The 22905-nt window shown below is 35.3% G+C and overlaps 2 protein-coding genes, 2 long non-coding RNA genes and 2 other non-coding genes across 8 annotated transcripts in view; 5 read left to right on the top strand and 1 right to left on the bottom strand.

Moving 5' to 3' along the window:
* The window catches only part of CysRS (cysteine--tRNA ligase, cytoplasmic), a 126600-nt gene extending 118043 nt beyond the window's left edge, over window positions 1-8557 (bottom strand). Inside the window, exons 1-17 of one of the 2 annotated variants that reach the window (XM_089839203.1) lie at window positions 8171-8557; window positions 8002-8100; window positions 7798-7941; window positions 7591-7731; window positions 7435-7523; window positions 7232-7353; window positions 7000-7103; window positions 6801-6929; window positions 6503-6736; window positions 3981-4081; window positions 3872-3912; window positions 3555-3694; window positions 3416-3481; window positions 2973-3054; window positions 2755-2903; window positions 2543-2686; window positions 2309-2468 (exon numbers count right to left, since the gene is read on the bottom strand). In XM_089839203.1, coding sequence (XP_089695329.1) covers window positions 2343-2468; window positions 2543-2686; window positions 2755-2903; window positions 2973-3054; window positions 3416-3481; window positions 3555-3694; window positions 3872-3912; window positions 3981-4081; window positions 6503-6736; window positions 6801-6929; window positions 7000-7103; window positions 7232-7353; window positions 7435-7523; window positions 7591-7731; window positions 7798-7941; window positions 8002-8100; window positions 8171-8446 — 2187 coding nt within the window. In that variant the 5' untranslated portion in view covers window positions 8447-8557 and the 3' untranslated portion in view covers window positions 2309-2342. Of the gene's footprint in view, window positions 1-2272; window positions 2469-2542; window positions 2687-2754; window positions 2904-2972; window positions 3055-3415; window positions 3482-3554; window positions 3695-3871; window positions 3913-3980; window positions 4082-6502; window positions 6737-6800; window positions 6930-6999; window positions 7104-7231; window positions 7354-7434; window positions 7524-7590; window positions 7732-7797; window positions 7942-8001; window positions 8101-8170 lie in introns of those variants that run through there. The other variant, XM_089839202.1, reaches the window with a different exon arrangement.
* The window catches only part of PolD1 (DNA polymerase delta 1, catalytic subunit), a 79253-nt gene that overhangs the window by 14774 nt on the left and 41574 nt on the right, over window positions 1-22905 (top strand). The gene's annotated exons all lie outside the window — the stretch shown is intronic.
* On the top strand, window positions 10061-11219 carry LOC149673590 (uncharacterized). 2 transcript variants are annotated; one of them, XR_016366884.1, is made up of 3 exons: window positions 10061-10192; window positions 10334-10363; window positions 10453-11219. It is a non-coding gene; the product is annotated as an uncharacterized LOC149673590 (long non-coding RNA). The 2 variants fall into 2 exon arrangements; XR_016366883.1 differs by lacking the exon at window positions 10061-10192 and having other exon boundaries at window positions 10210-10363.
* LOC149673589 (uncharacterized) lies at window positions 11849-15297 on the top strand. Its single transcript, XR_016366885.1, has 4 exons — window positions 11849-11883; window positions 11967-12182; window positions 14186-14904; window positions 14966-15297. It is a non-coding gene; the product is annotated as an uncharacterized LOC149673589 (long non-coding RNA).
* Window positions 20655-20727, top strand: TRNAR-UCG (transfer RNA arginine (anticodon UCG)). Its single transcript has one exon. It is a non-coding gene; the product is annotated as a tRNA-Arg (tRNA).
* TRNAR-UCG (transfer RNA arginine (anticodon UCG)) lies at window positions 22814-22886 on the top strand. Its single transcript has one exon. It is a non-coding gene; the product is annotated as a tRNA-Arg (tRNA).

Below are 22905 nucleotides of genomic sequence, written 5' to 3'. Positions count from 1 at the left end.
TAATTTTGGAATATGATACAATTTCGGTCTATTATTATATTAAGCTACTTTATAAAAATGCAATAAAACACAATAAATCAACAAATAAAACAATAATAAAATAATTAAAAATAAACTACACACGAAACACTCTACGTAAGAAACGCGTTAACTAATAATAATAAACTGCATTGGAAATACAATAACTATTAATAAAATACATTAGGCCTATTACGTTTATGAAAATCGTATTTTTTATAGGTGTTTTGTATGACCATGAATCTATATAACTATATCCTCTGTTCCAGCTTCGGTTGTCAGCATGCGCAAACCTATATCTCTATGTAACGTAGCTCTGTGCGTTCTGACAAGAGACAAGAACGACTCATGTTCAGGATTAAAAATATCCGCGAGATTTTTAGCCACATCGTTTGATGTACATCTAACGATGGGGGTATTAGTTTGACTTGGTCTGAAGAAGATGTAGATGTAGTAGGGTGAGGAGGAGGAGAAGAAGAAGTATCGTTCGTCCTTTTAAAGGGAGAGTGAAAAGAGGAATTTTTGATTTTCAAAGGGTTGGGATTATTTTTTGTCTATAACAGTGCATTGGGAATGTACAACGCACATGTTAATGAACGCACTTAGAGTGAAAAGGGATAAATTGTGTTAAGGTGATAATTTTCATTAATTGGTGATTTTAAAGGGGAAAGGTTTATGATCTATCTCTAACAGTACAATGCGGATGCACTATGAAAATATTAATGAACAAACAGTAATATCTGTAGTCTTTTATGAACACACAAATTTATCTTATTGCCTTACCTAAAACGTGAAATTTCATTCTCTCTTTAAAATTTCTTATACTTTAAGCCATGACTTTTCTAAGAATCCGAACTTTCTATACAATAAAAAGTTCGTGGTTTACACAAAGAAAGAACACAAGTTGGGTGTTTTACCGAATTCTTTCTCTTTCAAACGCATAAGTTCATGTTATAAATTTATAAGATGCGATATGTATGCGTCAGCGTAAGTCTATGCTGTAAACTCATCGAGGGGGTAATCACTAAAACTATCAAATTTATAAGATGCGATAAGTATGCGTTGGCATAAGTTTATGTTGTAAAGTTAAATGAGCGTTATGCGTTTGATCCATTTAGCATTGCTAAAGGTAACTCATCGAGGGGATAATCACTATAACTATACTTTCTCTTTCAAAAGGCTCTGGGCATAAGTCCATGTCAGATATTTATAAGATGCGATAAGTGTGCATCGGCATAAGTCTATGCTGTAAACTCATCGAGGGGATAATCACTAAAACTATCTGTTCTTCGATTCGCCGGAATATTACAATTACAGCGTAAGTAAATTTACAAGGGTAATAATTTTATCACTGTTTAGGGTAGGGCATCGAGGGGCTATTCACTCTGATTTTATGCATGGTAAATCATTTAAGCATTGTAAAAGATAGCGCTATTCACTCATTAGGGTATGGTATAGAGGGGTTATCCACTCATTAGGGTATGGTATAGAGGGGTTATCCACTCATTAGGGTAGGGTATAGAGCGGCTATTCACTCGTACGATGTGGCTACTATTACGAGCCCTTGAGTCGTCTTGTTTATCTCAAATGCACCACGGACCTAAATTCTGGTAGGCTCCGAATATAAAAGTTGAAGTACCGCGACTGTCGAGTGTCAACTTTATGGTCGAGTTTGTGACTTTTAAATACTAATTTAGACAATTAGGGAAGAATGTAAGAATTAGTGGGTAAAATATAAACACCTGGTTTCCAATTTGTTAAAGACATTTTCGACCATCACACACGCACACACACACAGAGACAGACAGACAAAACACCATCGCAATGCGGGGCCTGGTTGCATAACGACACCTAGCTATTTTGTGTTAACTATATTAAATTTTCAGGGTTTGGTAATGTTCTCCGCGTCTTATGAAGTCATCTCGAAGAGTCCAAAAAAATCTTTGGCCAGAGCTGCGGCTCTCAAAAATAGTGCTATTCAAACAACGCTCTTTCCACATCAATCATTTTTGAACTTTCTCTTCCACATCAATCATTTTTGAACTTTCTCACCTTAAAAGTGACATTTTTGCGCTTTAGAGCATAGAGTGCTGTCAGAAGCGCCGGTGTGACGTCACCCATGCTGTTTTCCCATAAGGAAAAACACTTTAACTGTCATGGCCGCCCATTGCTAAAGGCAGACTCGTGACGTTTAACCTTGGATCTGACGTCACAACTGACAGCACTCTATTGAATAAATTCAATCGTAACAAAGTTGGGATATCATGACTCATTTATTTATTTATTTATTAAGTTAGTAAAATAATAAATACAAGTTATTTGAATCAGCAATTATTAATAGATTGTAAATAATCATTATATTTTTTTTCTTGCATCTGATAAATCTTCGTTAACTTTTTAATTTGACCTTTACTAATTTCTTTCCCTTCGACATCGTGAGTTGGAAATCCCTTTTTTTTTTTACAAAAATACTTACAAAAAAGTAATGAATAATAAAAATTAAAAAATAACCGAAATAACTTACTTTATCATCAAATTTTGAATATTTCTCCGTTTCTTTCTTAAATAATTCCCAGGGAGGAATTTTCTTGGCTTCCTCTTTGGCTTTTTCCGCTTCCTCTTGTTGCCGTTTCTTGCGTTCTTTTTCTAGACGTTTCTCTTCTTCTAACTGCGTTAAAACAAATCCTTTTAAGTTTAATTCACTGAAATCGACAAATGAATTAACTTTATTCAAACCTGTAATTTTAGTCGCCTTTCTTTCAGTAATGTTTCCTTATCAACAAGTTTAACGACGGAACGAGAATCGTCACGATCTTCTAGTCTAACTCCCAAATTCGGTAAGATATCATCGCGTAATTCGTCGCAGAGTTTCAATAAATTCTCCGCTAAAATTAACAAATGACTTAAAAAAATAAAAGATTTAAGTAAAAGTAATGATCATTAATTAAATTAACCTTTAGTTTCTTTAGCTGATATTCGAACTTTAGCTCGGAACTCCGCTAAGCAGCTTAAATACGGAATAAGCGTTTCTTCACGCTAGATTCAAATTAATAATCAGAAATATTAAACTCAATTTCTTAAAGGGACTGACTGCAAAGAAGTCATCGGGGGGGGGGGGGGGTAAAAATTATTTGAAATACGTCACAGACATCACGTGATGCCAAGATACAAAGACTCCTCATGGAGTGGAACTAGTTAACATCTAGTCCTCGTTTTTCGCCAGATTGCAGCGCCAATTCCATGAAGTGGTAGTGGTTTTCGAAATAAAACGAACTAAGTTTCTTTGAACCACCCACGCCTCTCCTTGGTCACGTGCCTCTGACGTATTTCAAATAATTTTTACCCACCCGCCGATGCCTACTTTACAGTCCCTTTAAGCTCTTGAACAATAACTTACATTTGACGCTTCTGATTTTGAAGCTGGGAATCCCAAAGGTTCATCAATGTCAATCAACCCAAAAATCTGCATGAACACATTAATTAATTTAACTTATACATTTAATTTTCATTAATTAATTAATAAATAAATAAATTACCCGAAATAATTTGGTAATATAAGCAGCTATGTTATGTAGTAATAAACGATTTGAGGAGCTCGCTTTGGTTCGAATGTAAACATTGCTTGAGCTGACTAAATCACGAATTTGATTCAAGGTTTCTCTCGTGTCAATATTATCTGAAACCATGAATTTATTTATTAATTAAATTATAATTTAATAATTTATTAATTATAAATTAATAAATTATTTATTTATTAATTAATTAATAAATAAATAAATAAATTCATGTTGAAACGTAATTTATGGACGATCTCTTAATCTCCGTTAAAAGTTTGAATCAAACGCAAACCTACCACAAAGTGCTTCGTGAATTTTCGTTTGTTTCTCCAAAAAACTGATTAATTTTTTTTTTAAATTAATAAAATTTTGGAAATTAATTAATTAATTAATTAATTAGCTTACACATTTTGCAACTGAATCTCTTCCTGTTGCCATTTTTCAAAAGCTTTCACCCCTTTTGAGTCAGTTGATCTCAAAATATCTTTCACATTCAAGAAAAACTCCTAATTGAATTAATTATAATAAAAGATAATTTAAAATTATAATTCTAGTTTCGTGGAAATCCAATCCCTTTAGGGATATGATAGTCCTAATTGTACTCTATCGAATGATATTAAATACTTGGGCCTAGCTCAATTAGGGCCCGAGATAAACAGCTTTGTATGAAAAAGTGGCGTCACTTTCAAAGGGGTAAAATGCCCGAAACCACCTACTTTGAAACATCATAACTCTATTTTAACTCAAAATTCAGGGAAGTCCTTGGGCACGGTTATAGCCCTTATTGTACACTATGCAATGATACTTAATACTTGGTCCTAGCTCAATCAATGTTCGAGTAATTAAAATTTTAATAATACCGAGGCGTCACTTTCATAGGGGTCAAATTCCCGAAAACCCCACCCCTTTCTTTGAAACATTCTCTAGTTAAACTCAAAATTCAGGGACGTTCTTGGGCAGGGTGATAGCCCTAATTGTCCACTATCTAATGATACTTAATACTTGGTCATAGCTCAATCAGGGTTCGAGTAATTAGGATTTGAATGAAAACAATTCGTCAATCTCATAGGTATGACACACCCGAAAACCCCAACTTTAACACGTCATAACATTAGTTAAAAAATAACCTCAGGGAAGTCCTTTGGCAGGATGATAGCCCTAACTGTCCACTATCTAATGATACTTAATACTTGGTCCTAGCTCAATCAGGGTTCGAGTAATTAGGATTTAAATGAAAACAATTCGTCAATCTCATAGGTATGACACACCCGAAAACCCCAACTTTAACACGTCATAACATTAGTTTAACAATAACCTCAGGTAAGTCCTTTGGCAGGGTGATAGCCCTAACTGTCCACTATCTAATGATACTTAATACTTGGTCCTAGCTCAATCAGGGTTCGAGTAATTAGGATTTAAATGAAAACAATTCGTCATAGGTATGACACACCCGAAAACCCCAACTTTAACACGTCATAACATTAGTTTAACAATAACCTCAGGTAAGTCCTTTGGCAGGGTGATAGCCCTAACTGTCCACTATCTAATGATACTTAATACTTGGTCCTAGCTCAATCAGGGTTCGAGTAATTAGGATTTAAATGAAAACAATTCGTCAATCTCATAGGTATGACACACCCGAAAACCCCAACTTTAACACGTCATAACATTAGTTAAACAATAACCTCAGGGAAGTCCTTTGGCAGGGTGATAGCCCTAACTGTCCACTATCTAATGATACTTAATAATTGGTCCTAGCTCAATCAGGGTTCGAGTAATTAAGATTTTAATAATACCGAGGCGTCAATCTCATAGGTATGACACACCCGAAAACCCCAATTTTAACGCGTCATAACTTTAGTTAAACAATAACCTCAGGGAAGTCCTTTGGCAGGGTGATAGCCCTAATTGTCCACTATCTAATGATACTTAATAATTGGTCCTAGCTCAATCAGGGTTCGAGTAATTAAGATTTTAATAATACCGAGGCGTCAATAGGTATCACAAACCCGAAAACCCCAACTTTAACACGTCATAACAATAGTTTAAAAATAACCCCAGGGAAGTCCTTTGGCAGGATGATAGCCCTAACTGTCCACTATCTAATGATACTTAATAATTGGTCCTAGCTCAATCAGGGTTCGAGTAATTAAGATTTTAATAATACCGAGGCGTCAATCTCATAGGTATCACAAACCCGAAAACCCCAACTTTAACACGTCATAACAATAGTTTAAAAATAACCCCAGGGAAGTCCTTTGGCAGGATGATAGCCCTAACTGTCCACTATCTAATGATACTTAATAATTGGTCCTAGCTCAATCAGGGTTCGAGTAATTAAGATTTTAATAATACCGAGGCGTCAATCTCATAGGTATCACAAACCCGAAAACCCCAACTTTAACACGTCATAACAATAGTTTAAAAATAACCCCAGGGAAGTCCTTTGGCAGGATGATAGCCCTAACTGTCCACTATCTAATGATACTTAATAATTGGTCCTAGCTCAATCAGGGTTCGAGTAATTAAGATTTTAATAATACCGAGGCGTCAATCTCATAGGTATCACAAACCCGAAAACCCCAACTTTAACACGTCATAACAATAGTTTAAAAATAACCCCAGGGAAGTCCTTTGGCAGGATGATAGCCCTAACTGTCCACTATCTAATGATACTTAATAATTGGTCCTAGCTCAATCAGGGTTCGAGTAATTAAGATTTTAATAATACCGAGGCGTCAATCTCATAGGTATCACAAACCCGAAAACCCCAACTTTAACACGTCATAACAATAGTTAAACAATAACCCCAGGGAAGTCCTTTGGCAGGATGATAGCCCTAACTGTCCACTATCTAATGACACTTAATAATTGGTCCTATCTCAATCAGAGTTCGAGTAATAAAGAAGATTTGAAAGTCAACTTACATTGACAAATTTCTCATACTGAATAGCATTTTCCATGGTTGAATCCCCGTAATCGAGTGTATCCTTCCAAGAATGCAAGAGAAAGGCGAATCGCAGTTGTCGAGAAGAGTGTTTTCCCAAAGCTTCTTTGATAGTAATGAAATTCTTCAAGGATTTGGACATCTTGCAACCGGAAATGGTCAAATGACCAGAATGCAAAAAATAACGAACCCATTCGTCATTACCAAAATACGCCTAGAAATAAATAAATAAATTAACTAATTAAACAAATAGTAATGAAAATTTATTAAAAGATTACTTCAGCTTGCGCGATTTCATTATCGTGATGAGGAAACTTCAAATCAATTCCTCCAGTATGAATATCCAAGGAGTCCCCCAAGATGGCGCTAGCCATGACGGAACACTCAATATGCCAACCAGGTCGACCCTAAATTAACTTATTAGTTCCTTAATTCGCTAATATCCCTTCAATTAAAATTAAATATGAATTGATTTACTTTTCCCCAAGGTGAATCCCAAGATGGTTCGCCCGGTTTCGAAGCTTTCCATAATGCAAAATCATTGGCACTTTGTTTATCATTAACGTTAGCGCTTAAATCACCTGAAGTGAAAGTGAAAATATAATTTTAAATTAATAATCAAGGTTTATTTAAAATGTTTTCATGGAAAATATATTAATTAGGCTTAAATTTAATTGAAAAAACACAAAAGTTAAATTAGAAAGAGTACCTTCTCCTTCTTGAAGGGCTTTGGAATCTCCGTAAGCTTCAGGAACTAATTTAGCGTAATAATGATCAGGGCACTCGTCAAATTTGCGAGTGTTGAAATAAACAGAGTTATTTGACTCGTATCTAATTAAGAAATTACAAACAAAAAAATAAATTAATTAATTAAGATTAAGTGAATTTATAAAGCAAAGTGAAAAATCTTACGCTAATCCATTATCAATTATTTTTTTAATGTATTCTACAATTTCAGGGACGTATTCACTAACTCTGGTAACAACGTCGGCTGGTAAAACCTAATTAAAATTAATTACAATTAATATAATACTTATAATTAAATAAATTAAAATTAACTTAACTTACATTTAAGGCTTCCATATCACTATAAAATTCACCTTCCCAATATTTTGGTAGATCATCAAAAATGGAATTTTCAGTAACGAAAGAACCTTTCGATTCATCCAACCAATCTGATAAACAGTCTTTAGCATCTTCTAGCAATTTCTATAATTAAAATAATCGTTTAAAATTAATTAAAGGCAACCTAAGGCGCTAATATTTTGTTCGTACATTCTTGAATGTTTCCAAATCAGTTTTGCTATTGTTAAGAGCGTTTTTAGCTTCCAATAATGTTTCATTAACCTTGCTCAATATTTTGGAAAGCATAGTCTTCTTATCATCATCAACGGTTGCGTTGAATTTGTTTTGATATGGCTAAAGATTCGTAAAAACACGGAAATTATTTTGAAATGTAGCGGCTTAAAGTCTACTTACAATTATTGAAGAAACCACATCGTTAATAAGCTTCTCAAGTTCAGGATTCTCTTCTTTGTATTGGTTATACAAGTAATTTTGTCGGGCTCTCTTAATAATCTTTGTTAAGATTCAAATGTAAAACCACAATGTTGAACATTTTTAGTATAGATCTAATTTTAATTGGTACCTTATCATCGATATCGGTGATGTTCATGACGTAAAAAACATCGTAGCCGAAGTATTGCGATAAAACTCTTCGCAAAATATCGAATGAAATGTAAGATCTGGCATGGCCCATATGCGAAGCATCATATACTGTTGGTCCACAACTATACCAAAACACTTGCTTGCCGTTTTTGGGTATAAATACCTCTTTCTGTCGAGTTAAACTGTTAAATAGCTTCAGTTCGACGTGTTTAAAAGATTTTTCAGGGGTTTTCCATTGGGGTTGGCTTCTTTTCATGGTGAAATTTTAATTGGCTTCAAGCTTTGGCTTTATTACAGACCAAGGCTTAATCATACGTCAGAAATTTCCGCGTGTAACGTTGCGCATAGCCCACTCGATCACGCACTCGACAACGCAAGCTCAGAGCTACTCGCGCTATAGAAGCCCATTCAATCGTCCAAAAAGTGCGACTTTTCAAAGGAACACAAAATTAACATTAAGTTCTATGGCCTGATCCTTTGTCCTATTCATCCAAAATTCCAAATGACCCGAAATTTTAATGAGACGTGTGTTTTGACGTATTTTATTATTCTAAAAGGATTCAATCTTTTAGAGTCGATAGAGGTTTTTAATAAAAGTTCATTTCCAATGTCAAAATCGTAAATTCAGTACTTAAAACCGTTTTCCAAGATAAAAAACCCAACCCCATCCTCCTTGTCCAAAACATGCCTTTTAGAAAGTATTAGATTATGCAAGATTGTACCAGATTGTCTAGCCTATAATTAAGCGACAAGCCACATCCTTTACGTACTCTCTCGCTATCCCTACTACAATAAACATACTTCTAGTATATTATCCCTTAAAGGGAGGGTGACGTGGAAAATCAAGTAATTTTTTTATCGATTCTTCTTACTAATTATAGGACCAGTTTGCTCAGACAAACATTACGGAAATACCTCCGAATGATTTTAAAATTTCATTTAGGTTCAGATTTTAAGGATAATTTGAAATAAGTACCTCCGACCAATGGCGTATCGCCCTGCCTTTTTATTAACAAAATTCTCGTGGCACGCTCCGTATCGAATGAAATTTAATTTATCGCGAGATTTGATAAAAATTTAGCGCGATGTGACAACCGTGGCGCGAGACATAGAGCGTGCCACGATAATTTTGTTAACAAAAAGGCAGGGCATTGCATGATTGGGGCTTATTTCCAATTATCCTTAAAACTGAACCAAATTTGAGTTTTAAGATCATTCTTTGGTATTTCCGGAATGTTTGACTATAAAGACTGACCTTATAATTAGAAGAAGAATCGATAAAAAATCAGTTGATTTTCCACTTCACCCTCCCTTTACGAGTTCGGATTGAGTATGTTTCAACCTATTAGACAAACATGTTTATAGGGTGGTTTTTCCAGCTGTAGGAATCCATAAACTCCGGTTCCCCCTTTTTAAAGTAGAGAAAAGTGTTTTGGGCTGTTTAGAAGACATTATTAAATTATAATAACTAAATTATTAATTATATTAGAAAATAGAATCAATAAAATTGAAAGTTTTGAAACGCACGCTCCCGCCATATTTTGAAGTCTGCTTAACTTCAGCAGCGCCATCTAGCGGTCCATGTTTGCAACCAATAAGTCTATCCATTCTGGGTTCTTTTTAGGGGCGTTTTCCGTTAGAACCATAGATATAGTAAAACTATAAAGGGTCTAGATCCACTTCACTGGCTTAGGCTTAACGAAAAAAACGTGGAAGGGGCAACGAGCAGACAGCCGCTATTTTCTGGGGGTAGCCGTATAAAACGCCATCTATCGGGAACTTTCGAAACTAAATTAAGGGATGAGCTTAGAGTAGTGGCACTCTATGTTAACCCCCTATAGGGCATAATAAGTCAAACCCTCGGAGATGCCATTACTCCATTTTATACGAGCTAAGAGCGGAAAAACGTATTTTATAAATTTTACACCTGTAAAATCTTTTAAAAAACACTTGGAACTTGTATTTCTACTTACTTTCGAGGAAATACCACCGTTTTCTGACGGTAAGAGTCTTTTTTTATACATTTATTAGTAATAAAAACATTTAAGGCGAGCTAAGCCTTGGTCATGGCCATAATGTAGATTTGATTTGCACATAGAGAAAAGAGGCTGTACTTTTGTGACTTGGAAAATTTATTTTTTAGGCTATTCGAACATTTCTATGGCAAAATGAGGTAGGCCTAGGAGACTAATGAAATATTTAGAGGATAATTTTGGAAGCAAGGTATCATTGATGAATTGGTTGTCTTTCACTATGATCAAGATTTCGATGTTATCGGGTGGCACAAATACTGCCCAAAAGCATACGGGTACGTTACACACGAAAAGCTGACCCTGAATCTGATGATAGACATTCCAGTTCATCCGTTTCTTCGTCAATGTAAAGGTAAAAGTTACCCGAAGCTGCTTTTCCTCTGATAGTTTCTTTATTCTTGAAAATAGTGTAAGGGCATTTGATCTCCACTAAGTATAGCTGGTCCTCAACCAGTATAAGGCAATCGGGGCTTGCCCCAAGGAAGCAAAATTGTGGATTAACAATCAAACCCACAGAGGTGTGACACTGGGTATTGATGTGTTGCCTGAATATTTGAAAAAGCAGCGGGTTCATGCTTCAATCCATGATCAAAGGACAACGCTCCCATTTCTTCTGATGCTTCAGATTGTTGCTCGAGAGTCAAATTACGGAGAGTCAGTTTAGGGATAATTTCATCGGTTACATTAATTTGATCTCCAAATTAGGATGGAATCGCGAACCGTACGGTTTGAGCGCTCTACGTAGTCTCTTTCCAGTGGTGGGAAAGAAATCTGATTTTGTAAAATGTTTTGAACAAATCCGTAAACTGGAGATATCAGTGGACAGAGGTCCTACAGCTAATGTTATAGAATTAATCCACTTCTTTCTAGTGGCAGTCTCTTTCGGAAAGTTGTGGTAAGAAAGAAAACGTTCTTTACACCTACAGTTTGAACGCAGCAAACATGAGTTGAAGCCATGATTGTTACATAAATAAGTAAATAAAAACGTTTATGTTATATTTTGTTTTATGCCTTTAAATATAGAGACACACACTTATCAAAGTTTGTTATGGTGGGCACCATTATCGACTCTTATTTTAAGAATATGTAACAGTTTAATGTCCGGATATTTAAATATCAGTACCTTAAAACGTTGCTAACGTTTTTTTAACATGATAAAATAACGTTATTCAACGCTGAAAACAACGCTTATCACTAATCTGCCGTGTTTTACAAGACCAAGGCTTAGCTCGCCTTAAATGTTTTTATTACTAATAAATGTATAAAAAAAGACTCTTACCGTCAGAAAACGGTGGTATTTCCTCGAAAGTAAGTAGAAATACAAGTTCCAAGTGTTTTTTAAACGATTTTACAGGTGTAAAATTTATAAAATACGTTTTTCTGCTCTTAGCTCGTATAAAATGGAGTAATGGCATCTCCGAGGGTTTGACTTATTATGCCCTATAGGGGGTTAACATAGAGTGCCACTACTCTAAGCTCATCCTTTAATTTAGTTTCGAAAGTTCCCGATAGATGGCGTTTTATACGGCTACCCCCAGAAAATAGCGGCTGTCTGCTCGTTGCCCCTTCCACGTCGACCTCCCATTGAATTGTGTATCTACCCTTTTAACATATCTATGGTTAGAACTGGCTGCTGCGATTTTCTGTCCGATCTTTTCTGGTAAATATTTTGATTTTATTTATATTTTAAGGGTTAATTTGGATTAAATATCAAAGTTTTATTGCTACCGATCGGAAATTAAGCGTTGCAAGTAGAAAATGAATGGTTTACCGTGCCAAATACGTTTGTTAATTACGACCAAGGCTTAGCATCCGGGACCGCGTTGGCACTTGGCCATGGTGCCACTGCCATGTGTTACTACGACCAAGGCTTAGTATCCCTTGTCTTTTAGGAAATTGGCCGGAAGCTTCAAGCTGTTGCCTCTTTCAGTTGTGGGCTGGCTACAGAGATCTTTCCAGGTAAACATTTTATTTATATATTAAGGGTTAATTTAGATTAAATAGGAAAGTTTCATCGCAACCGAATAGAAATTAAGTGTTACAGGTAGAAAATGTAGCGTTTAATGTGCAAAATAGGTTTGTTAATTACGACCATTGTCTGTTAGAAGAAAACATAGCCGTAGTTGATTTTATATATTGGTTACCAAACATACTGGTAGTTATTTGGAACTCCATAGTTCTAAATATGTTATGCACTTTTATTGCTTTGGTATATATTGCCCTTAACTGAAGAAAGTAGAAAACCTTTAATTGCAGGTGTATTAACGCCGAAATGAGGTTTTAAAATAATTGTAGTTCTCTAAAATGTTTTCAATTAACAAATCTATTGGTGTAAATATGGGTGTCAGGCCCATTTGTTTTCACGGTAACAGCGCTATTTGGGTAGTTACTAATACAGGGTGCTACAGTACCTGGAAAAGTCAGGGAATTTGAAAAAGGGTGTAAAATGTCAGGGAATTTGAAAACTTTCGTAAAAGTCAGGGAATTTGAAAACTTTCGTAAAAGTCAGGGAATTTCCGTTGCATACTGACTTGAAAGTGTGTAGTCATGGTCAACTAGGCACACCAGCTCAATGATAACGTTCTATAGGCCTACATTAACTGTTTCTGATAGTTCATAACAAAGTTTTATTAACTACCAAATAGAAGTTTCAATTAAAAACTGTGATAAAATTAGCATAATTGTAAGTACAAAGCTGATGATAAATATGGAATTTTTAAAGGCTGCATTCTTACTTTTCTGTTAGTGTAAGTTTGAAAATTGGTCAGGGAAATTGGCTTTAGATGGTCAGGGAAAACCTGGAAAAATCAGGGAATTTTGAAATGAAAAATCTGTAGCAACCCTGTACTAGTTAGCCGTATCGAAATGGCTCTTGGAAAGAATTTAGAAGTTTATTTCGGGGATTTGTAGAAAAACGGCACACAGTATTCGTGATTCACATTTATGGCGTATTTATTTAAAATATTTGAAATTAATCTTATTAATTGCTCATTGCATTTATTCCTGGTTTTACTGTTCAATCTTTTTAGTCGGTTTAAAAGTAATTCAAAGTGATTATTTAATTGATATTTCAAGATTGACTCTACCCCTAAATCGTATTAATATTTATTTTTCTACTTACGTTAAATGATTTATTTGAAAGTAAAACTTATGTTATTCAAAATGCTCAGGGTCGGATTAAATGGGGACTGAGGGGGCACTGGCCCCCGGGCGCAAGGCTTGTTGGGGCGCATTGAGTTCCCTATCCAACCATACTAAAATCTTGAGGTCGAGTAAATAGGGGCCAAGTAATTACACCCAACTTTGGAGGTTCTACTAGAGATTGGAAGATGCCCTTTGAGTATATTATAGTCCTATTTGCCCCCCATCCAACCATACTTGGGACTTGGGATTAAGACAAACAGGGGCCAAGTAATTAAGTAAAACGTTCACAAACATACCCCCGCCATAGGAATAGCATTACACCCAACTTTCGAGGCTCATAACTCTGGTTCTACTAGAGATTGGGAGATGCCCTTTGAGTATGTTATAGTCCTTTTTGCCCCCCATCCAACCATACTTAGGACTTGGGATTAAGACAAACAGGGGCTGAGTAATTAAGTAAAACGTTCACAAACATACCCCCCTCCATTGGAATAGCATTACACCCAACTTTCGAGGCTCATAACTCTTTCTACTAGAGATAGGGAGATGCCCTTTGAGTATATTTTAGTCAGGGCCGGATTAAAGAGGAGGCGAGGGGTAATGGCCCACGGGCGCAACGCTTGCTGGGGGCACATTGAGTTAAACTATTCCCCCTTAGCAACATTTGATGTTCCCTTGGTTTTTTCGACTTAAGGGGCGCGAATTATCTCGGCCCCCGGGTGCAAAATTGCTTAAACCGGCCCTGAAAATACTTGTTGCCAATTAAGTTGATAATAATTTTAATTTGTATTTGATTGTTTGAATTTTATTTTTTATAGCTATCATGCGTTTCCAAAGTGGCAATTTATGTTGGATTCTAGAATGGATAGCTATTATTTTGGCAAAATGACATGCAATATTAATCAGGTCAACCTAGTACAATTCCGTTCTTAATTCGAGTCTACACTTTGATTTTATCCGTTGAAAGGGAATCTCATTAGCAAAACTATGTAGACAGCGTGTGAGACATTTAGGCTATTATTAGGGTATTTAGTTTATAATTTATTATTCTATTTATTGTTAGAAGGGAAGCGCTTTGTGTCCATTAATTTTTAGGGATTTTTCTTTTCGCCAGGACATAAATAAAGTCTTAATTATGGAATAGGTGAACACTGGTCCTAGCCCTCCCTTTTAAGAATAATGAACGCGTAATCAGGATTTCAATGGGTGAGATTCCCTTTGCGGTATTAAGGTATCTAGTTTATGGTTTTAGTTATATTTTTAGAGGAAAAGCGTTTGGCAACTCATTGAGGGAGTTTTGTAGGATCTAAATAAATTTCTGATTTAGGTTTAAGGTAAAAGGTTGCTTATGCGCTTTGTCCTTTAAAAGTAAACACGATTTTAAGCGGGTTTAAGGCGAGGCTTAGCTTTTTATGGTATTCTTTCCCTATTAATGTTACGAGTGTGTCATTTATGCCAAAATAATAGTCATTTGTCTTATGCCGGAACCTTTAGCGTCGCATCATGCGAGAATACTCAAGTGGATTTTCGTATTAAGGTAATTAATTTTATTCGTGTGGCATGTTTTTCCAAATATTAATACGAATTTTTTTGCACAGGAACAAGTGGACGTCAGCGAGTGGACTTTCATTGGAAATCCCATGCTAAGGACGAAGTTTCCTGGTTTTGGGGGCTCCACAGCGGGCCTTAGTTTAAATTTAATGATTCCCGAGTTGAACAGGGGCTTGTTAAATTTAAATTGGGCTCGCAAGGCTTACTTTGGGGGTGGTAGCTTAAGTTTAAAATTTAAGTTTCGATATTGGGGAAGGAACAAAAATAGTCGAAAAACACTTAGGGTAGTTTTTTTGACCTTTTTTTGCGTGTTTTTTAGGAATTTTTATATTTTTTTTTATATATTTTTAATAAAAAATTTATTTTTTTGTAAAAAAATTTTTTTATGCTTTTTGTTCATTGTATTTTAATTATTTAGCTTAAAAGGGACTAAAAAAAGGTCAAAAACCCCCCTAAGTCCCGATTAAAAAAAATCGAAACCAAGCCTAGTATCGAAAGTGTTGAAATAAAAGAAAGAACGAGGTTTAAGGCAAAATTTATTCAATAAAAAACAAAAAAACCAAAGTGTTTACAAAAATTTCGAGCAAAAAAATATTAAAGAGGTTGGTAAGTTAAAAGTTTGAACGCGAAAAAAAATAATAAGTAGTTACAAATAAAATTTGCAAGCAAAAAAATTAAGTTAAGTGGTTACATGAAAAATTTGCAAGTAAAAATGATATATTTTGTGTCTTCTAGCTTCGATGATTTCCTCCATATCTTTAAGTCACCGCTGAGAGAAAGAGCAAGTCCTGAAGACATCATGTAACGTGAATCCAACGAAGCGTGTCATCAGGAATGATACATAGCAAGTCCAGAAGACATGTAACGTGAATCCAATGAAGCGTGTCATCAGGAATGATACATAGCAAGTCCAGAACAGCTTCGTGTTGAGACAATCGGAACAAAGGATGTCATCTGGAAGGATACGTCTCGGAATGACCAGCGACAGAAAAATCCAAGAAAATCATCCACATCCATAAATGAAAACATATTAATAACTCATATTAAACTATTGCCTACTATCATAGTAATCTCGCAGATTTAAAAAAATTAAGAAAAGCGTGTTAAATTGATAAACCGAGACGAACTACACCAAATAATTGCTACCCTAAATTAAAGAAAGACTTGACTACCGTGATTTACACCCTGAATTAAATACTCTCGCTATCTAATTATTTCCTAAAATTGTATAGAAAATAGTTTTAAGAAAACCGTCCCGTCCCTTTATCTAAAATTAAATTATGTAACTTAATAATGGAAATAATTTAAAACATCCCCTAAACTAATTTTAGAAAAACCTTCTATTTATTTATTTTAAATTACGTAGCTTAATAATGAAATTAATTTAAAATATACCCTAAATTAATTTTAGGAAAACTTGACATTTATTTAAACTAAATTGCTTGCCCCTTTTAAAAGCATAATAATTTAAAATATCTTCTCAGCTAATTTTATTAAAACCTGCCATTTATTTAAAACTATTCCCACAGGTAGAACCCATAAATAAAATCTCTAGTTGAAATTGGACAAGGGTTAACTTAGGCTTAGGTCAAACGCCCACGTGTCTTAAAATTATGTCTGCGGGACTTGATTTTCGAAAATCGGTCGCGTTATCTCTAAATTATTTAATAATAGCCCTTAAACTAATTTTAGGAAAACCATTCATTTATTTATTTTAAAACTATTCCTACAGACAGTATCCGCAAATAACTAGAATTTAAATGGGACAAGGCTTAATTAGGCTTAGGGCAACCGTCCTCGTGTTCGACGGGACTTAATTTCCTAAAATCTGCCGCGATATCTCTAAATTAAATACGTACCCCGTTTAATAGTTTATAATAATAGCCCATAAACTAATTATTAAGGGATTCTCTCTTGTCCAAGATCTCGTTGTAAAATTTTATTTATGGTACTTGATTTTTAATAAATAAATAAAATTCACTAACATTTAACACTACCTAATTAATTTAAATCTTTGAAATAAAATAAATAATTTAAGGGGAGCTAGATGAGTTTGGATTATTGTAAAGTTTAGGCTTACGGACTGTTAAAGCACCACGAGGCGAAGCAATGGCCGCCAAGTAAGTTGAAGAGCGTCGAATTCAGCTTGCGTCCTCGGCAAAATGATCAGCGAAATGGCGGAGCTATCAAGAATCAACTTCAAACGGCAAAGAATGAGCCGTCTGACCTCGACAGCTTCCAGGCAAAGAATGAGCCGTCTGAACTCGACAGCTTCCAGGCAACGAATGAGCCGTCTGACGTTTGCCTGCAACCAAATACATTTCCAACGTTGGGGGGCGCTAAAAGCTCCTATGCGCGGACTCGGGTGCGCCATACCCCGGTCACGAAATCCAAATAGCTGAACACTGCTAGGCCTATATGAATGAACGCTAGGCCTATATGAATGAACGCTAGGCCTAAATGAATGAACGCTAGGCCTAACTGAATGGATAATCATTACCTATTACCATTAACATCTGTCGTGACGTCACAAATCAATTACCTCGGTGACGTCATAGGCCACGTGATTTGACGTCATAGGTCACGTGATCTGACGTCATAGACCACGTGATCTGTCGTCATAGGCCACGTGATTTGACGTCATAGGCCACGTGATTTGACGTCATAGGTCACGTGATCTGACGTCATAGACCACGTGATCTGTCGTCATATGTCACATGTTCTGACGTAATAGGTCATGTGACCTGACGTCAGGTCACGTGACCGGGTGTGATTAATCCGTTCACTATCACACATTCATTATAACTTTGATACTGTATTCAAATTATTCATTGGATAAAGACAGTTATTCTGACTGTTAATTAAGAGTGTGTCACGTGTCTTACGTCAACATGTTGGGAAAGCATTTTAATCATACTCTAATTCAGAGGGTATGCTTCAAGTTTCTATACCTTAGTCACTAATTATAATTAGTAAGCTTACAAGTAAAAATAAATTTATCAGGCAGACTTATAAATATCAATGCAATATTTTATTTCGAAACATATTCCATCAGATACATTCGGACTTAATAAAAATTTGTAATTAAAATACTTTTCAAAAATGTGGTAATCATTCATTATAACTTTGGTTTAAAGTCTTTTATTCTTTTTGTTATTTGACGCCATAACTATAATTAATAAGCTTATATATAGAAATAATTTTATCAAATAATATTTTATAAATATTAATGCAAGTTTTTATTTTGAAATACATTTCATTGATACATTAGATTTTATTAAAAAGATTAATAAGGAAAATAATAAGAATATTTTCATAAACGTGTAACTTCCGAGTGTTGAGTCCAGGTACTGAAAATAATAAGAAAATTTCTATTATTAACAAATTTTAATCGGCTTAGAATTTCCACTGTTTTTCCACGCTAATATCCTACAGTGGAAAACGAGGTTGTTAGGATTGAAAACCAGGTTATTTGGTGGCAAAACGTAGCATTATGCTTTTGCGTCCAGATAGGAAGTGCGTAAAGAGTGTTGAAAAATTAGGAAAGTAATTTGCGCGTTTTTATGGAATAAGTTAATTGTTAAAATTAAAATTGCATAAATATTATTAACCATGTATAGATTAAGCGTATAAAAGAAATATGTAAGTGCAAGTGAACAATAGTAAAAAGATAAAAACCCACCCAACGTTGAATACAAAAATAACAGAAGTAAAAACCTTGAGCTTTCAATTTCTAAAGCGACCAACCCTTAATATTAACAAAAATGCACCTTCGTATTTGTAAAACAAGCTTGCTTAATCTGTAATCCTGGAGAGCTTCTATCTCGAGCTAGCGAAAGGGGAAAGTTCCCAAAACACGTCTATTTCTCCACAAATCGAGAAGAGTTTTAAAAGAAAGTACTAGCTTGTGGCCCCGGATAACGTAAGTAAATTGATTGAAATAAGGATTAAGGGTTCTAATTTTTTGTTAGAGTATCGAGGGGCTATTCACTCTGATTTTCTGTACTTCTTTTAATGGGCATTTACGGGTACCATGTTTAACCACTAGATGCGCATCGAACTAGGGTACGATGTGGCTACTATTACGAGCCCAGCCCTTGGGTCGTCTTGTTATATATATATTTTTCAAGTTACTAATTTAATTACTATACCAGGGATAGATTTAATTTTAGAATCAGGAATGGAGAACGGTTAGTATTTACTTTAGTCCGACTCATAGCCTAGTATAGAGCCCCTCCCTCCAACACGTAACGAAAGTTTAAATTATCTAATAGGCTCACTTAAAGTTCGTTTTGATAACGTTGCTGACGGGGAAGGCGAAAAATACGTAATTCCTTTTTACCTCTGTCGCTATGACCCGCCTTTTCTTTCATACCCCTCCGTGGGGGTCCGGGACTTTGACGCGCGCTCAGATTACTCTGTTCTCCATTCCTACTTCTAAAATTAAATCTATCCCTGCTAATACCAAGAAGCGTTATCTAGTTTACTAAGGAGAAGGAATAAATTCGCCACATTTCTAGCTTTATCTCCAGTCCCCGCCTCTAAATTACAACCAGCATCTTATTGGTTCTTGAAAACTCACGTCAGCGCGAAATAGCCCGGCCTCCTTATACGTCCCCCTTTTATTTTGAAAGGGGGACTGGGACTATGGCGCGCGAATACTTAGGCATCTTATTGCTTCTAGATATCGCTTCTTGCTAATACTACTACTCGTAGTATTACGCTCGTACCGCTTTTATATCTTATCCCTCTCTCTTTCTCTTGGATACTGATAAAAAATTAATGCATTAAAAAAACACAAGAAGGTTCAGAATGTCATCGAACAAGCAGAGTACCGCTGCGAGGAAGCTTTTTTCATCTTGGCCCTCCTTCACATAGTAAAGTTTACTTGGTAGAAAACTAGAAACACAAGGGTTCTTCTGAACTTCCCCAAAATAGGTGTGTTTTAGGCTTTAAGGAATATAATTTTGTTTAATTATAAGATTTTTAGTGTCATGTTTAATTAATTTTGGAAAGGGGGTGAAAGTACTAGAAGCTTGGACCTTTTTTAGTATAATAAAACACGCCAAAACACAGGTCTCATTAAAATTTCAGGTCATTCGGATGTATAGGACAAAGGATCTGGCCAAAAAAGTTACCTCCTCCCGTAGAACTTAATGCTAATTTTGGGTTCCTTTGAATAATCTTCACAAGTTGCGCTTATACATGTAAATGTAATTCTTCGAACGGGCTTCTATAGCGCGAGAAGCTTGCGTCGTGTTGCGCGTGATCGAGTGGGCTATGCGTGCGTAACGTGGAAGATAGCAGACGACAGTATGATGTGGATGACGCAACCATCTCTTAAAGCACCAGCTATTGAAAACTAATCATAATATAAACTTGTACAATTTTATTATATAAGAGCGTTAAATTTGTTTTGCTTAATCTAATTATAATTTTTTACATTTGAGGTAGTAAGATTTTTTTTAATTATCACTATAGTTGAAGTATCATTGTTTAGATGGCGCGTTAAAACAAATTAACAGCCGATACTTCGGAATTTCGGGAATCGATCCAACCTGGTTTAAAAAACTTTCCAGGAAGAAAGAAGAAGTCCATGGAACATCCGACAAGATAAAGTAATAAAACGAAAGATAATTTAACTATTGACATTAAATTAACTAGTAAGTCGAAAGAAAAAGTACACGAAACTGACATTTTATGTTCTTAGTCTGTTAATTTGACAACTGTAAACGTGTCCGCGTGGCCTAATGGATAAGGCGTCTGACTTCGAATCAGAAGATTGTCGGTTCGAGTCCGGCCGTGGACGCTAAAGTGGAATTTTTAAAAAAATTTTATGGAAATTTGTTTCAACCATCCGATAATAAATTCGGATGCTAAAAATACATTTAAGTCCCATATTCACAGTTAATTTATTTTGAATCAAGTGTTTTTTTATTAATTCAATCAATATTAGAGTATAAAAAACTACCGTATCTCAGATACTAAAACTAAATCTAAGATTATTTCATTATCGACAGAGAGAATTTTTAATTAAAGGATAATGTTATTAAAAAAAAACTATTTTAAAATAAATTTGAATGGCGGGAGATTTCTTCCCAGACTGAAGGAAGTCGCGTGCAATTTACTCCTGACGTCATACGAAATGTTGTTAGGCCTAAATTAAATAGGGAAAGGAATTTTAGGAAAGTTTATTTTGAGGCGGCAAGTCTTTCGTGTCGACCCATACCAACTTTTAAACACGGAGCGAAATTTAGTAAGGTTAACATTTAATGTCAAACCGACAGGAAGTTTAGAGGATTCCGCGAATGCCGTAACACTACGACCCTCTTTTCTTATAAAAAAAATATAATCCTAGAATCTTTAGAAGTACACGACAAATGTTCCATCAAAACCAACCTTGCTCCGGCCCTTCTGTCTCGCGAATCATTAAGACATTTCTTTATCAGTTATTGTATTTTAAATTTCAATAAAATATCCTACTTTTAAAATATCAAAATATATTTCTGTTAAACTTACCCCGGGCGTACGTCAACAAACAGAAAGGAACCCCGAAAATCTGATAAGAAAAATGATAAACGTTTAGTAGCAAACAATCAACAAATTTATAATGATAAAAATTACAGAGTGAAGAATTGTCGAGTCTGTATTTGAGGTCAACAGGGTCAAAGATATTAAGGGACAAAATTCGGTCGTATCTCTTTGAATTCAATCGAAAATTTAAGCTATAAGTAGTTTTTAGACTTAGAGGATTGATACAATTTACACCAGGAGTCCAGGCTATACTTGGCGGACAAAGTGCAGCACTTGGTTGGCCTCCTGGTGTAAATGGTGTCAATCCTCCTAGTCTGTCTTACATATGGAACATATCTTATGAACTTATTATAGAACCCACTGTAGTTCAGTCCGAGGGGGTAGACACTTGAGAACTCAGGTGTACAACATGTCTTGAACTCAATGTACTGTCAAAGCTGAACTGTGAGTTCCGAAGGTTTTGAACTCAATGCACTGTCAAAGCTGAACTCTTTTGAACTCAGGTGTACACAGAGATCCAGAGCGTCTACCCCCTCGGTTCAGTCCTACCACAAAACACCCTGTACAGTCTCTTCAATAGGAATTTATATTGTTTTAAATGACTTCTTGAAGCGAGGTTTTTCCGTTATCAACTAGAGAAATCGGGTAACGCTTATCAGGAGTAAATATAACGCTAGGGTATTTTCTCGCAGAAACGATTGGAAGAGTTACAGGAGCGTGTTTCCATCTTGGCGCCTTTTTATCCCTAAAACTAAGAATGTCACATTTCTTAATGAGACACGAAATAACTTGTCCTTTTTTCTTTTATGCGGTCAGGAATTTTTTCCCCTGGTGTGGAATGTCCATTTCCGGTGGCGCCTCGCGAATTAACCTTTTGGCGGTTCTTTTTTTAAAATAGAAAACGTGTACCGCAAACTTGAAACGCCAGAAAGTCACTATTATAATCCGATTATAAGTAAGAATTCTGGTACGATCCAATTTCCAAGAGACACCACCACTACTTCTTTCTTTCCCTGTATATACGGAATTTATAGTAGCATAAGTAACATAACAGCAATAAGTATATACTCAAAGAAGCGCGTTCATTTCCAAGTAAAACCCGGAACCCAATTTGTTAATTTTGTTTCTATTTTTTTTTACAATCAAAACATTTAAATGGGATTTTCGGGAATCGATCCAACCTGGTTTAAATAACTTTCCAGGATAAAAAATAAAAAGTCGATAGAACATCGAACAAGAGAAAATCAAAAAACCAAAAATAATTAACTATTTTCATTAAATTAACTAATAAACCGCAAAATGTTCGCGAAACTGACATTCTAGGCTCTTTTGTGAGCTATTTATTTGATAACAGTAAGTGTGTCCGCGTGGCCTAATGGATAAGGCGTCTGACTTCGAATCAGAAGATTGTCGGTTCGAGTCCGGCCGTGGACGCAAAATAGGAATTTTTGAT

Source organism: Phalangium opilio, unplaced genomic scaffold, assembly GCF_054372755.1.
Source record: "Phalangium opilio isolate 3A_F unplaced genomic scaffold, DU_Popi_V2 ptg000048l_1, whole genome shotgun sequence".
In the NCBI taxonomy this organism is placed as follows: Eukaryota; Metazoa; Arthropoda; class Arachnida; order Opiliones; family Phalangiidae; genus Phalangium; species Phalangium opilio.
The sequence above is the reverse complement of the archived record's forward strand: the minus strand, read 5'-3'. Positions and strand labels throughout refer to the sequence as shown.